General features: G+C 38.3%; 1 protein-coding gene across 1 annotated transcript in view; it reads right to left on the bottom strand.

Moving 5' to 3' along the window:
* Nucleotides 1–1,985: 1,985 nt before the first annotated feature.
* The window catches only part of LOC134376598 (fatty acid desaturase 2-like protein FADS2B), a 33,813-nt gene continuing 20,120 nt past the window's right edge, over nt 1,986–15,678 (bottom strand). The window contains exons 5-12 of the mRNA XM_063095087.1: nt 13,838–13,963; nt 11,434–11,494; nt 8,737–8,813; nt 8,444–8,541; nt 7,317–7,413; nt 4,708–4,787; nt 3,386–3,511; nt 1,986–2,037 (exon numbers count right to left, since the gene is read on the bottom strand). Of these exons, the coding sequence (XP_062951157.1) occupies nt 1,986–2,037; nt 3,386–3,511; nt 4,708–4,787; nt 7,317–7,413; nt 8,444–8,541; nt 8,737–8,813; nt 11,434–11,494; nt 13,838–13,963 (717 nt within the window). The remainder of the gene's footprint in view (nt 2,038–3,385; nt 3,512–4,707; nt 4,788–7,316; nt 7,414–8,443; nt 8,542–8,736; nt 8,814–11,433; nt 11,495–13,837; nt 13,964–15,678) is intronic.

The following is a 15,678-nucleotide window of genomic DNA, read 5'->3' as shown; positions in this document are numbered from 1 at the left end:
TTTCTTGGTTCTCTTCATCACATTAGTACATGTTTAGGAATCCCAAAATATTGTTTAGTACATCTTTTTGTAAACCACAGAAATGGAAAAGATCATGAGAAACTAATTTGAAAAATTACGCACCAATAAATTGGAAAACCTACAACCTACCAAGACTGAATCATGCAGAAATAGAAAATCTGAGCGGACCAATAATAAGTAGATTGAAGCAGTAATCAAACCTCCCAACAAAGAAAGGCCCAGGACCAGGCAGCTTAGCACCTTTTTGGAACTGATTCCGCATGTTCCCTCTACATAACCATCTGAATCTCCCAGATTTCTTTGAAATTACACAGTAACCAACTTTGTTTGGGGGAACTACAAAGTGGGCTAGTTTTGACCCCAAGGGGGAAATACATTTGAGGTAGTAAGTTTGCCCAGGGAGAGGTCTAGTTGTTATTTCTAGTGACCAGGAGAACAAACAGTGCTTAAGCATTTTGGGAGTTGGATCAGGTGAGACAGAGAAAAGCAACCACTCTGCCCTACTCCCACTCACAATCCTGAATTCAGGCAGGAGAAATCACTTATAGATCCACCAGCAGGAGGAATATGGGCTCTTACACATTCATTATAAGGAATCATGCCGTCAACACAGCTTTTCATCCTTCTTATTCCTTGCCCAACTCTCCTATTTAGTATTATGACCATTTCAATGCCTCTTCCTCCTGGACAGCCATTTCTTGCTTTTTTAGCTTTGACATATATGGCTAACTCCCCGGGAGCTGTGAGTAATTTAATGTGGTGTCCTTCGCTAGGAATTTAATTAAGAAACAAACAAAAAGAGTATTTTGCAGAGGTTGGAGTAAGGGAATGAATGCATAGAATTTCGGACAACAGATAAACCAATAGTGCTGACTTGCTTGCAGCTGGGGAAGGAAGCTTGCACTCTCCTACTTTTCCTCCCTGCAGCTAAAGTCAGCTTTGATATGACCCCCATGAATAGCTGAGCAAAAGCACAGACATGAGAGATCAGTTTGGCACTGAGAGTGTGTACCCATCCTTCCAGCAATAAAATGCTTTTGTCCTAAGATATGCTTCATTTGGTGCCAAACTTGAAAAATACCTTGTCACAGCCTGGGGTCTCTCTTATGGAAAACAAAGCTTTTTCTTTTATCAGGTGACCCAATAATGAGGTATAGTAGTTCTGCTCTGGTGGGTAGAGAGTAGGCAAGTAAATCTTGTATTCAAGGGACAGTTTATTATTTAGCTAAACAGAAAACATCTTTAAATATAAAACATTAGCCTGCTTGATCAGTTGCTATTAGGACTGGATGTAGGAAGTTCCTTTAAGAAATTTTACAGAAATTCTAATTTCTCCTCTTGGAAACAAAGTATATATTTACAGCAATTACACATATGCAGGTGCAATAGTGAAAATCTGAAGTGAATGTTGGTTTATTTAAAGAGATTTTAATGTTAATTATACTCAATTTTTAAAGAAAAATAAGTTCACATATTTGAAAAGAAATAAGCAAAAATTTGTCCATCAACAGAAACTACTTAAATACATGACTCTCTTCTAAGAGCAATTGCACTGTTTTTCAAAGCAGTCCATCAGATATCTCTCCTTTGGTCCACTTTTTCCTATGTCCACTTCATCCACACACCTTTTAACTGCTTCCTGTACTTATGCCCTTGACTGAGATGACATGACTAAGGACTACTGATGAAATTAAGTTCAAGTTCCTAATGAAAAAATAAAAACAGTAGGCACCCATTTCCCTTTTGTAACCCTGGCCAAGTCTACCTTGTGTTTCCTGGCTTCTATTTGCAGAGAACACCTTCAGGGAAGAGGTTATCATGTGCCCTTGGGATTCACATTCCTGGCACACTCAGGTATGCCAATGGTGCTAATTAATTCCCAGTTAAGATGGGGAGAGGTCTTGCACGTTCACCAACCCCCTTTAGAGATGCAATTACATGTGTGTCAGGGCTGACATTCTGCATCATATTTCGTAGTAAGCATCCATCCAGAGGGCTGCAGATTTCTTCAAGGCCCTGTAGGAGGAGTAAAAAAAAAAAAAAAAAAAAAATCATCAGGAGGTGAGACTAATGTAAAAGGAGCTACTGCTCTGTGGAACATCTGCTCCTCTGCTCGGTTCAGGGCAATTCTGTTATTTGCAGTTGTAGCTAATAAATGTCTTTCTCTGTTGCCCAGTGGAGGGGTTCAAATACACTGAATTAGTTTTAGCAGGTGAATTCACCTTTCTTTCATGGAGGAGATTGAGATTTTATTTCATTTTATTCTCTTCTGTACCCATATACCAACCCATCCTCAGTCCACCTCTCTACCCTTCCACATTTTATAATGTGGAAGATATGTTTTCAGGCTCTGGGGATACAGCAATGAAGAGGACAGATGTGTGACCTGTCCACATGGAGTTCCTGTTCTAACTTGGGAGAGATATATTACATAATTCATTGCCCAATACGACATTTAATTATGATTGTAATAAAGGTCACAAATGAAGAGAACCGGGGTGCTGCAAGAGCATGTGACAGATTTAGTCTTTAGTGAAGACTAATAAGGAAAAGGCATTTGAGATGAGCCTTAGAGAGTGAATGGTAATTGACAAGGTAGTGTGAAGGGAGGAGGTGCTTTGGAAGAACATTCCAGGCAGAAAAAAAAGTAACAAAGGGATGAGATGGCCAAGGGCAGGGAGTTTTGCAGTAACTTAAGGTAGGCCAGATATCTGGAGGTCAGAGAGGGAGACGGGGGATGTGGAGAGTCTGAAAGTAAGCACCAGTCAGTGGTGAGATCAGCTCAGCCCTGGCTTTGTTGGCCTCAGTTAGGATACTTTTTAAATCCCCAATCTTTAAAGAAAGAAAAAGTTATTAAATCTGGACTACTGGCTATTAATTTGACCAGCACAATGTTCTCTAGGAAATTGTGTGTGAATGTCTAAGAATGAGTATGGATTTTCAGTTTCTGCATGCCTCACTGCTCTCATCAGTCACCCCAGCCTGATTTACACATGTAGACCCAGCAGGCATCTAAGTTTGCAGCAGTGGACCAGGTGATTTGACAGTTCTTCCCACCATTTAATTTCTAACCGGTGGCAACAAAGACAAGTAATACACAGCCTTGTTTTCAAGAAACTTGAAATTTAATAGGGCAGGAAGGCATTTTCACTAAGTACCTAGAAGGCAATAGGTAAATGTTAAGTATTATTATTATTATTATCATTATTGTTGGTATTGTTACCTGTAATCCTATGTCCATGCTGGGCACACAGGTGCCCCCTAATAATTGGCTGTTGAGTGAATGATTCACAAGCCAGTGAATAGTCTGGGGACTGACAGTGAGGAAATGAGAGCTGTGAGCTGAGAGAAATAGTGTTATTACCTGACGATATCTCCAAACGCCTTCAACATGGGCTTATTCACATACTGCAATCCGTGCTTGGCACACAGTGACCTCACCAGAGGTGCCACCTTGTGATAATTATGGCGCGGCATTGTGGGGAATAGACTAGGGAAGCAGACGGGAGATACAAAACTTAGACCTAAAGAGAAATCCAAAAGAATTTTCTTTCTTCTATTGCCAAATAAAATTATATCAGCAATTCAGACTCAAACTTGACCTTGCATAATACTTCTGGGAAGTTAAAAAAAATCTTGTCAAAACAGTCTTACCTTATCTCTTAGCACCTCTGTGAGTCATGTGGGTGGCACATGTTTGGGAGATGCTAACAAAATAAATAATAGTTCCATCAAGTATGTTTATTTTTGGCAAGGTCAAATGAAGGTATCGGTTGTCTGTCATTTCACCCCACTTCTGTCTCTGTCTCTCTGTCTCTCTCTCCTCTCTATCCATCCAACTCCTGTCTCATGGATAGATGACTATTCGATAAATTCTAGTCATGGTATATGGGGAAAAGACCTAGGATAAGAATAACACGAGAGGAGATATGGGATCTTCTCCCAGGCTTTCCACTAATCAGCCAGGTGACCTTCTTGGGTTTTAACTTCCTCTTTGATAAAATATAAGTAATAATTCTTTCTTATTTTGCTGAAGTTTTTAAGGACTACCATGAAAAAAAGGATGAAAAAATCCCATGAACAGGAATAAGATCTCTTTCCATCTGTGAGTATCTCAGATAAGTCTTAAAGAAGGTGTGGAAAATCTTCCCCTGAATATGCTGGATAGATGGACTCCCCAAGTATTATTTTTTCTTTTTTGTTACTGTATGTCCATCTAACTGACCCATTGGTAAAGTATTGCCAGATACCATTTGGAAATTGCATCAGGAACTGGATTTCATTATTGATTATTTTGTAGCTTTGGTTCTAAAGAGATAAATATTTGAATTAAATTATAATTAAGTTTGACACAACTTGATTATCCAAATAGTGTGATTTTTCTTGTGTTTCACCAACAAACCAAATGTACAGAAAACAGTCACCAATTCCCAAGCCTCCAGGTTTCTAGAAACTGAGTCACTGGTACTTTTCCATGATTCTGCTCCATTTACTCAAAATTGTTATACCTCCTTCCTTTCTTTCTTCCTTCCCTTACCATTGATGGTAATAGAAAGATAGCAGTGTATGGAGAATTCTGATTTATATTTCCCACTCTGAGGTCCTGAGCCTAGGGCTCTGCTCTAGATTGTACATGGGGTTGTTATAAGTGACTCTCCCTTCTCATGAACTATTTCTATTACTTACTGGTGCTCAATTTGGAAGTTCAGGTGCCCAGTGAACCAGTCATTGAAAAAGGACTGTTCAATATTACAGGTGGCCAAGACCTGCAAAGAAAAATCTAACATTAGATATAAAAGAATCCAAGTGTCAAACAAGAAAAATGTTTGTTTATTATTTCATTCAATCATTCAACAAGAAGTGCTTATTGAGTAGCTATTTTGTGTAAGAAACTATGAAAGATATAAAAGATACATAGGATCTCAAGGAGCTTACAATGTAAGAAGGCAATAAGATATTGTGCTAAAAAGTACATACAAGGGAATAGATATAAAGAGTATGTAGGATTTGAGGGGGAAATGTCATTATTGCTTTTAGATATAGAAGATTAAGTATGGTTCATGAATATGGACTTTGACAGATGAAAGTTGAATTGTAGAATTTTGGTAGAGATTGTAGGGGTAGAAGATCATTTCCATAGAGTGGGCTCAAAGGATTTCTGAATGAGGAGTAAGGCATTCAAGGGTTCTAACCAAGGGTTCTGTGCATAGGACATTCCAAAGTAGTTTCCTTTGATTGCAGCTCTATTTACAATAGTCAGGAGCTGGAACCAACCCAAATGTCCATCATCTGATGAGTGGATAAGGAAACTGTGGTATATCTACACAATGGAATACTACTGTGCTATAAAAAAGAACAAAATACTACCATTTGCATCAACATGGATGAACTTAGAGAAAATTATATTATGTGAAACAAGTCAGGCACAGAAAGAGAAATATCACATGTTCTCACTTATTCGTGGGAGCTAAAAATAAACAAACAAATAAATAAATAAATAAATAAACACACAAACAAATAAGGGAGGAGGGGAAGACAGAATAACCACAAAAATTCCTTGAACTATTTAAGTCAAATGAACAGATACGATGGGGGGGAGAGGGAGAGGGTGGAGAGACAGGTGAAGGGGCATGAAAATCAACTACAATGTATTTTGAGAAGTAAAATAAAAAAAAATTAATACTAATAAATACCATAATACATTAAAAAAACCCTAATAATAAAAAAAACAAAGTAGTTTCCTTTGCAATCTTACATATTTTATCTTATGCATTTAAAAAACATTATCCTGAGAAAGACTTCATAGGCTTCTCCAGACTGCCAAGATTAAGAACTCATATAAATATTATTTAATTCAATGCCTAAACCTTAAAAAAAGGTTTAATTCTAACTGCGGTTGTTGCCATTTTAAATATTACATTTGTGGCTGTTCTGTGTTACTCAAAGTATTGTTCAGAGAATCTCGGGGTTCCCCACAACACTGTAATGGGATCTGCAAGGTCAAAATTATTTTTATAATACTTTCAAGACATTATTTGCCTTTTTCATTCTTATTCTCTTAGTGGAATTTTCCAGAGGCTACTAAATGTGGGATGCCATCATGACTCTGATGTCAACATATATTGGTTTTATGCTTGTTATCTTAAAATTAATTAATAAATATTTTAAAACTTCTCAGTTTCAATTTTAAATACAATAAATATTAAAGGATATATTTTACATAAACAAAAGCTTCTTGAGGTTCTCAATAACTTTTAAGAGTGGTCTGTTGCTTGTAGTCATTGTTAAGTGAGATGGAAGGCATTTGAAAGACCAGGAATCTGCCAGGCTAGTGAAGAGGACTTGCTAACTTCATATACCAGCTATATACATGATATGGTAATATCTTATGTTAACTACATTTCTTAATATAACTTCTTGCCAGGATCATCACATGGTAAGGTGAGTGGAAAAAGAAGATGAGCTGGCTCACTATAATAGATATTTTCAGGGATATTACATGCAAGACAAAGTGAAATATTAATAAATCCCTTCCATAATAAAATTACAGGGCAAAGAACCAACTGGGAAAGTATTTATGGTGCATATTACAGACAATGTATTATTATCCCTAGTCTATAAAGAGCTATTGAAATTCAATAAGAAAAGTATGGATACTTAGATAGAACAATAGACGAAGAGCATTGGCAAGCAATTAACAGAAAAAGAAATACAAAGAGCCAATAAATACATGAAAAGTATTCAACCTAACTAGTGATTAAATAAATAATAAATGAAAACTAAAAGATCAGAAAATAAGTGGTTCTGTGATCAAAAAGTTTGAGAACCACTCCTCTATGCCTTGTGGAGAGTCCACTGAGTTTGGTGAAGGAAGCAGTATAATGACGGGACTTTCCTGTCAATCATAGCACAGCAGGTGGAAGTAACTTTGGCCTAGGAGGCAGGGGTAGTCTGTGCAAACTTTTTCTCTAAAGTGCCAGACAGTAAACATTTTAATTCTTTCACAACTACTTAAATCTGCTGTTGTAGCAAAAAAGTGGTCATAAGTAATATGAGCATGCCTATTTTCCAATAAAACTTATATAAATAAGTTACTCAATTTCTTCCTGCCTCAATTTAATTATCTGTAAAGTGAGAATAATCATAGCGTCTACCACATGTAAATACATGCAAAGCACTTGACAATGCCTGGCCCATGGCAAATATTCTATAAGGGTGAGATATTATCATTTGAGGTAACCAGATTCTAAATCAGTACGGTTTGAAGGATTCTCTCTCAGGAACTCCATCACTACCTGAGTGCTGAGCCAGTCCCGGTTCTCCTCTGTGCTCATTTTCATTGGTATGTGGCTCATCTGGGTAACATATGCAATCCAGGGACTTTCAAGAAACCTTTCAGGGAAATAAAAGGAGGAAGTAATGACTCTTTGGAGTGTTTCTGTAGCAATCACTGGGCTTGCGTAACTCCTGGCAAAGCTGGCTGAACACTGGAGAAAATGAAAGGGACTCAGGTTCCAATAAAACGGTGGCGATTTTCTTCTTTGAAAGCCCTTTATATCTAGAGATGACACACTAGATAATCAGCCACAAGACCTGTCCTGTTGCCAAATGTATCAAAGCAGTGACTCTAAAGTTTTCTGTAGCTACGTGCAAGGATCAAAAATACCAGGGGAACTTATGGGTATGTGCAATGTGATTGATAGCCTGGGCTTTGTCATTAGGTGGAGCTGGGTTCAAGTTCTGTTTTGACACTGGCCTCTGCTCTTACTTGCTCTATGGCCTTGGGCAAGTGACTTAATCTCTTTGAACTTCAGTTCGCTTAGCAGAAAAATAAAGATGATTCTATCTATATTGCAGGGTTGTGTGAGGATTATGCCAAATAAGATAATGCATGTAAAGCCTTTAACAAAGTATCTGATGCATAGTAGTTATCATTATTCTTATAGATTATTTAGGATTTGGGATAATAATGCAACAGAATGAGGGAGGAATAAATTGGAAAGTTGAAGAGAGCTATTTGAGTAAAAATGATAGTCTGAAGTCACTTTGGTTTTGGGAAAAACTCTAGTCATAAAAGAACTTAAAAAAATTCCTGTCCTGTCATTATCTTTGGCAGGGGTTATCATGTCCAACTAGATTACAGTTTTAAAGGACTTGGGGATCAGCTGAAATGCTTCAATTGGGAATCAAGCAAGTTGAGGAAAAAATGGAGATAAGGCAAATTCTTTTTGCAAGGAGATTGTCTTTTTCAACTATTTCAATTATTATTATTATTATTATTATTATTTTTTTACATTTTCTTGAAAATACATCAGTTCCAGGGAATGGGGCATGCTGCTATGATCTTCTGCTCATCTCAAATAGCTCTGATAAGGAAGGCAAGAGGACCATCTGGGTTTTGGGAACAAGAAAATATTCTTACTTGACCAAATATATGAGCAGCACAGTTCCAAAGATTCCATAGAAGGGGCCAAATGTGATAAAATATCGGATGTAAAAGCTGCTGACCCACGCAATGTCCTGCAGAGAAAAGCACTTGAAGGTTAGATGCCCTGCACATAATTTCATTTTCTCTTCATTGGGCAGGGTTCCCTTCATTTACCAGCTAAATCTTATGCCCTGTTATTAAAGGAAGCTATGTCTGGAGGGGATCGAGCATTTTCATTTCCCCTCTCCTAGCTGTTCTAGTTTGAGAGAATGAGCCAAGTTACTCACCCCCCAATACCTTCGAAGGTACATCACTTGCATGGATTGCAGGTTAAAATATACAGGCATGAGGAGGGGGAGCCCAACTGAAAGAGAACAAACAAAGATGGTGAATAAATGAGCAGAACGTGAGCCCAGTGCAAGTCAGTAGGAGTCTACCTCCTTAACATGCCACTTTCGAAATGTTGGCTCTGAGAAGGGATGCAAGATGGAGATCCATAACTACCTCCTGGACTCCATTGGACTTTCCAAGTCTGAAAGGCTGAACGAGGAAATAGGTTCAAGTTCCGTCAAAGGGTCTAGGGGAGTTTTGAAGATATACGTCATTTTTGACAAAGCCATCTTTGAAGAGCTTCTTCTCAGAGCTTTCAAGTTTTTTCAAGGTCATTCAAGTCCTTCAGTTTCCCAACATCCTTGGGATGGGGTCCTGTCACAATATGTTGGGGTGGCAGAAATAAAGAAGGTATACTCCTTTCCTCGTCAGAGAGTTATTTACCTGCTTTCCCCCCAGCACCATTGAGGCTTCCTAGAGCACAAAGGAGTTACGGAGACCCTTTAGCTTATGTCAACGACTTTCTCCTTGAGCACATTTTAGTCAGGGTCCCCTCAGCCATCTTCTCAACTAGGCCTCAACGTTAGCCTATGAGGACTTCAAACTCTCAGCACAATAGTCTTATTTGCCCCTCTACTTAGCCTCAAACAAACACTAGCACAGTTTCTCATAGCTTGAGGCCATACCTCTGGGATAATCCTAGCCCTGTTAAAGTTTCTGCTGAAAAAGCTCAATGCTGCCAAAAGAATTAACCCTTTATTCCAGTCGAAACCTGACTATAGTCAACTGATATCCCTTTTCTTAGAGCATTTACATTAAAAAACCTTACAATTGCAAGTCCTTTCTTTTTCCTTTGAGATGTATCTTCCACAACCAAAAATACTATTCTTAAGGACCTGGGAGCCATCCCTTTGAAATGTAATCATCAAGAAAGATAGAGCCCCTTACTCCCAGTCTCTGCGGGAGTGTAGGAGCCTAACTTTGCCAGAAAACTGCAAGTTAGCAGACACAGATGGTCTGACCTATTGACATGGACCAACTCCCCCATCTCTATCCCACATCTTTTAGAACTTTTCCTTCAGGATGCCCCAGCATTTGAAAAGCCTCTCCCACTTTTTGTTTCAGTAGAATTAATCTCAGTTCATATTGAAGTCTCTCTCCCTTACTGCAGTAGCCTGAATAAAATCTGTCTTACTGCCTTTGACAAACGTCCAGCTGTGTTTCTCTGTAACAGTTTGAGTATGACTCATTTGTACCTGAAATGTTGAGCTGGCATTGGAAGGGAAAGGACACAATGAAACAGCTCTTGCGGGGCAGTGTTATTTGTGAGGTGGGCATTCTGCAGTGCATACACACCATTCACTCATTCCTCATAAGCTAAGGGCATATTGCACCACTATACACAGGGGAGGTGAAGGCACAGTTCTCAGGGAAGTTCAGAAAAGAAACTCCACTTTTTTTGTGCAAGCACAAACTGAATTAGGTGGGGGATCAGCGACCTTTCAAATTGGGGCACTAAGGTCCTCATTCCTCTTTTTGGTCATGCAAGAAAGAGGGTGGGTGTCGAACAGTTTTGGGGATGTGGGAGGCTGAATTCCAGTTGTAGAGGAGGCAGCAGTGATGGCTGACCCCACATTTCAAAAAATGTACCCACTGGCCATCCTCCTCTGGCATGTTACAGGTGACCTCTAGTGGCCTACACTTGGACAAATCAAATCGTCTAAAACAGTGTTTCTCGGCCTCAGCACTGTTGGCATTTTGGTCCAGATAATTATTTGTTATAAGGGGCTGTCCTGTGCATTGTAGAATGTTCAGCAGCATCCCTGGCTTCTACCTATGGGATGTCAGTATCATCCCTTCCCCTCCATTGTGACAACCAAAAAATGTCTCTAGATATTGTCAAATGTCCTCTGGGGATCAAACTTGTCCCTGGTTAAGAAACACTGGTCTATGGGAAATGTTTGGTTCCATCCCTGATTTTGGTTTATTTCTCAAATGTGTAAGTATGTTTTACATGAGCAGACTTGGGAGTTCCTTGACAATTTTCTTTGTTTTCAAGAAACAGAGTTTTTTTGAAACTCTCTCAAGAGAGCCAACACTCTTCACTTGTGATGCCTTTTTTTTTTCTTGGTATCAGAATTACTCGGCTACCCCTATTTCCTTTCAATCCCGGTACATATTCCACAGCTGCATGTAGGCCATGGGAACAGCCAGGTTTCTTCCACACAGAAGCTCTATAAGTGCCTTTTATTCCTGGGCCTCCACCGTTTTCTGGAATCACACTGTAAATCCTTCAGCATTATTTTCCCATCTTTCTTTCCTCCCTCCTTACATACCACTACTATTTTCTCTTGACTGGTGTTTAGTCTTTTTCAGGATGAGAATCCCAGATGCCGGATCCCTTGGAGCAGCTCCTTCCTTCCCTGCCCCACACCCAGAGTGGTGAGGTGCTTGTTAAAAATGCGCATTTGCTTTTCCATTTTCCTTTTCAGATTTTTGCCCCAGTGAATCTGAAACAAGACATACTGCGTTTCTCCATAACAATGAGACATGGGCTGGTCTCTGTGAGAGGATTCCAATTGTGCCTTCTAGCTTGAGCACTAGCTCACTTCAAGGCAATGTGATGACATGGAATGTGGCTCTGAGAGACTCACCCATGTAGAAGTACAGGTGCTGCTTTTCATAATCGATGTATTTGATTTTCTTCTTGCCATACTAAATGGAGAGAGAATAAAACTAAAATAAGAGACAATACTCCTGGTCATCACACTCAAGGACGTGTGTGTGTGTGTGTGTGTATGTCTAAAACCTCTATGGAAAGAGCTAGCTGATCAGTTTTCATTGGCAGTCAAACCTGAGCCAGTAGAAGAACCAGAACTGTGATGAGAGGAAATGTTGTGGCTTTTCTGTGCTTTAATTAAATGTGGGCAATCCTTGCATAAATGGATTATTCCATTGGACGACAGGGATTATGATCATTTTTTTCATTCCTATGGAAGTCATTTTGCAATTTTTTCTCCTTATGTGAAGTGAAACAGTGACTGAAAAGTAACCCTTCTGATGAGTTTTTTTTTTTTTTTTTTTTTAGCTCTTCTTCAATGGTGGTATTTAGGATTCTGCTTGAAGCTCAGGCTCCATCTCCATTCACTTATCCAACATTTACTTATTGAATGGTCACATGGTAAAAAATATAGGCACGCCCCCTCCTATGTGTCCCATCTTTTCCCTTTTGTGTTCTTATCATGGATCTCATGCTGTGGTTTACAATTTCTAAGGCATGATGATATTATATATCTCATTATTTGTTATATGTAATAAGAGTATAATTATTATATTACACTCATGACTTAGAATTTGATTCATCTTCTAGGAGTCCCCTTAGTTAATGTGGCTTGTGCGTGGTGCAAAATGACCACAAATGCTTTGAGAGGAGGCATCAAAGTAATGGTTATATTCGTAGTGTGTAGAAGACACTCAATAAATAGTTTATTGAAGAAATTAATGAATGAATGGAAATCTACACTCACTCTATATTTTCTTCTGTGTTTTAGCTCTTATATTCTCTATTCCTTCAATATCTTCTCTTCCTATGTACAGATTTCTTCTCATTTGGATAGTGCAGTTATTGTCATAAATTAAAATAAATATCATGATGATAAAGTAGTAATAGTATTTGCAATTACTTCTGAACATCCAAATATTTAAGTAGTGAGAAATACGGAAAAGGAACTAGGCCAAAAATCCTTGGGATGTGACAAATCTAGATAGACTGATTTTGAGTATCATCCCAAAGGAGGATTCCATGTCTTGCAGGATGTAAGCAGAGGACTTAGAAGATTAAATCAATGCTTGTTGAAAAAAAGTAATGTTGAAAAAAGCAGTAGAAAGACTGACAGTAAGAAGGGAAGAAAGGAAAAGCTCAGGGCTCAGCAGAAGTGTTTTTGATGTGAAACTACTACATTTTAAAGTGGAGTCACTGTCAAAAGCAACTGACTTGTGATCACTTTTTTTTTTTGGATCTAATTGAGAGACTTTGCTTTCTATTTTAGCTGAGAAAGGGGGTGAGTCTTCCAAAGCCGGGAAAACTTATTGTTGAAAAATTGCACAATTTTTGGTTTATGTACCAGATAGGCCCAGGCAACAACAGACAAAGCTACACTCTTTTATTTCTATACAGCTAAGTCTTTCTAGGAAGAGATAACAACCTCTTTCCAAGTGCCTGGTTCTCAGAACCCAGCATTTCCCTTTGAGAAGAGATACCTTTCTGTGGTTATCCTCATACCTTCTTTGTTTAAGGAAGACTCTCTCCTAAATATTTCATATCCAACTTCCAAATAAAAACTTTGTAATTTAAATAGTCCTTTACATGCTGATTTTAATTTGAGGTCTAAAAAAATCAATAGCTGAGAAATTCTGAAGATAACTTTTCCGCTCTTTTTTCTGTTAAATTCAAATTAGAGGTGGAATCTCTAGCTGTCTTACAAGGCATTTGGGCTGCAGTTCATGTGTAAATGAACCAAAATTAACTAACAATAGCATAGTCTCTTCTAACTGGGCTAGAATTGGTGAGATTACTAGATATTCAGATGTTTGTGATCTAGTGCTTATTGAATGACTGACCTGTCTTTTCTGGGTGAACATCTCTCCTTTTCATAGTTAAACTTTGGACAATCATTGCCAATCTCAGCTATCTTGTTCTAGTATCTGACATTGGCATGTGTTGCCTCAGGTAATGACAGGCACTGGTCATGGACCTGTCTGCCCCTGGGATCGCTCAAGTAGAGTGATATGAGTTATCATATTTCCTGCTCTAGGAGGTTAGACTGGATGACCCTCAAGGTCATGGAGTCATGACTGCAAATATTCTATTCTTACAACCCCAGAATCTGTTATTCAGAATCCGTTATTTCAAATCTATATCCTAGACCTAAAAAAAGCGATGCTCTCAGATGTGTAAAGTCAAAACCTGCAGCTTGATCTTTCTAAGACAAAGATGTAAGCCCTTTCAGGGTCCACTTCCCAAAACATTTCTTTACTGCTCAGGGTTTCTTAATGTACCTTGACAGGTTGAGAATCTCCAAGCAGAAAAAGTGGGCCCATGTCAATGTCAGGGTCTTTGGGATAGATGTTTGGTTTTACATGATGTTGGAAGTGCCGGTAATTCCACCAGTTTGCTGACAGACCCTGAAAAAAAGAGAGGCTCATTAGCTGAAAGATTTCTTTCCTGAAAAACGCTTCATTGTTGGAGTTTTGTGCATGCACCCCCAAAGTCAAAATAAGATATTTGATCTTCTTGAGTTTGCCCCATTGATGGGTCACAGAGTGACTCATTGAACAGAGGCTCTGATGGAGAAATAATTCTCTGATCCAGAAATACACAGTTTCAGGCTAAAATAACTCCTTATAAAGAAAATCATAAAAACTTGTTGAAATGAAATGTTTTTTCATCTTTCTCTTATTTAATCCTCATTAAAAAAATTCTTTTTGCAGGTAGATGGACAGAAGGTATTATGCCTATTTTACATATAAAGAACCCTCAGCTCTAAGATTTAATTAGTTTTTGGGGAAAAAGTGCCCCCAGGTATTCTACTTCAATGAATATTTCAAAGAACTATGGATCTGAAGCTATCTCCTTGGGGGGCTTGGCTCAGGTCATCGCATATCCCTGCTTCAATACTCTCATATAAAAATAAATGAGAATAAAAATTCTTCAGCTGGCACTAAGCTTGAATCACCTGTGATTAGGTTGTTTGTGATTTTTCTCTCACTGAAAATCTGAAGGTTTTAATAAAGCAAAGGATTTGGAGGCACATAAACCTAGTTTTATCTACTAGATGTGTAAATACTGCTGAGTAGTTTGGGCAAATCACCCACCATCTTTGAGGCTCAATTCCATTTCCAGTAAATACAGTACAATGACACTTATCTTCATGGGTTGTTTGAGGAGATATGAGATGCTGCATATAAAATGTTGGCACATTGAAATATTAAATTTCTCCTCCCTTATGTTAATCATTTACAGAAGAATAAGCAGTAGTAGTAGCTTTTTAATTGCATATTTGACATCTCTTAATAACCAGATCTAGTGTTCTAGATCTGCACTGTCTAATACAGTAGCTGCTAGCCACATGTGTCTTTGAGCACTTGAAATGTGGCCAGTTGAATTAAGACAGCCTGTAAGTGTAAAATACATATTGAATTTTGAAGACTCAGTACAAAAAAAGAATATAACATATCTCATTGATAATTTTTACATTGACTACATGATGAAATGAAAATATTTTTAATCTATATGGGGTAATAAAGTTTTCTTCTAAATGTGCCTATTAGAAAATTGAAAATGACATATGTCATTTTAGCATGGCTTGCATTGTATTTCTGTTGGAGCATGCAGGTCTAGACACCATACGTCTGTGGTAGAAGGGGATGGGTATGTTTGACAAGCTGTAAGCGTTAGCGTTGCCTTTCCATAGATTTCCTTGCAGAGTCCTCTCTTAGCAACTCTTCACCCCACCCACAACCAACAGTAGCAGTATTCTCTTCTCACCTCTAACACTTCCTAACATCCTTACGTAGAATCTCTCCCTTCAGGCCAGATCTCTATCCTGAATCTCATGCCCGAATGGGCACTTTCCAAATATTTCCTTTTAGATGACTCATGATATCTAAAACTCAACGTGTCCCATGCTGTATTCAACAATTTTGATTCCCCCTTCTGGAGCTTCATCTCCTGTGTACGTCTCCATTCAAATTGCATATGACCCACTCACTTTTACATTTGTGCATTCCCTCATTTCTTCACCCATTCATTACTTATTTTGAAGAATGTCCTATTTGTCAGATACTGAGCTAGCCATTGAAATATAAAGATAAGCATGATAAAGTGGGGTTCCCACACT

This window comes from Cynocephalus volans, chromosome 4 (genome assembly GCF_027409185.1).
Source record: "Cynocephalus volans isolate mCynVol1 chromosome 4, mCynVol1.pri, whole genome shotgun sequence".
Classification (NCBI taxonomy): domain Eukaryota; kingdom Metazoa; phylum Chordata; class Mammalia; order Dermoptera; family Cynocephalidae; genus Cynocephalus; species Cynocephalus volans.
Note: the sequence above shows the minus strand (reverse complement) of the source record. Positions and strands in the feature narration are given on the sequence as shown.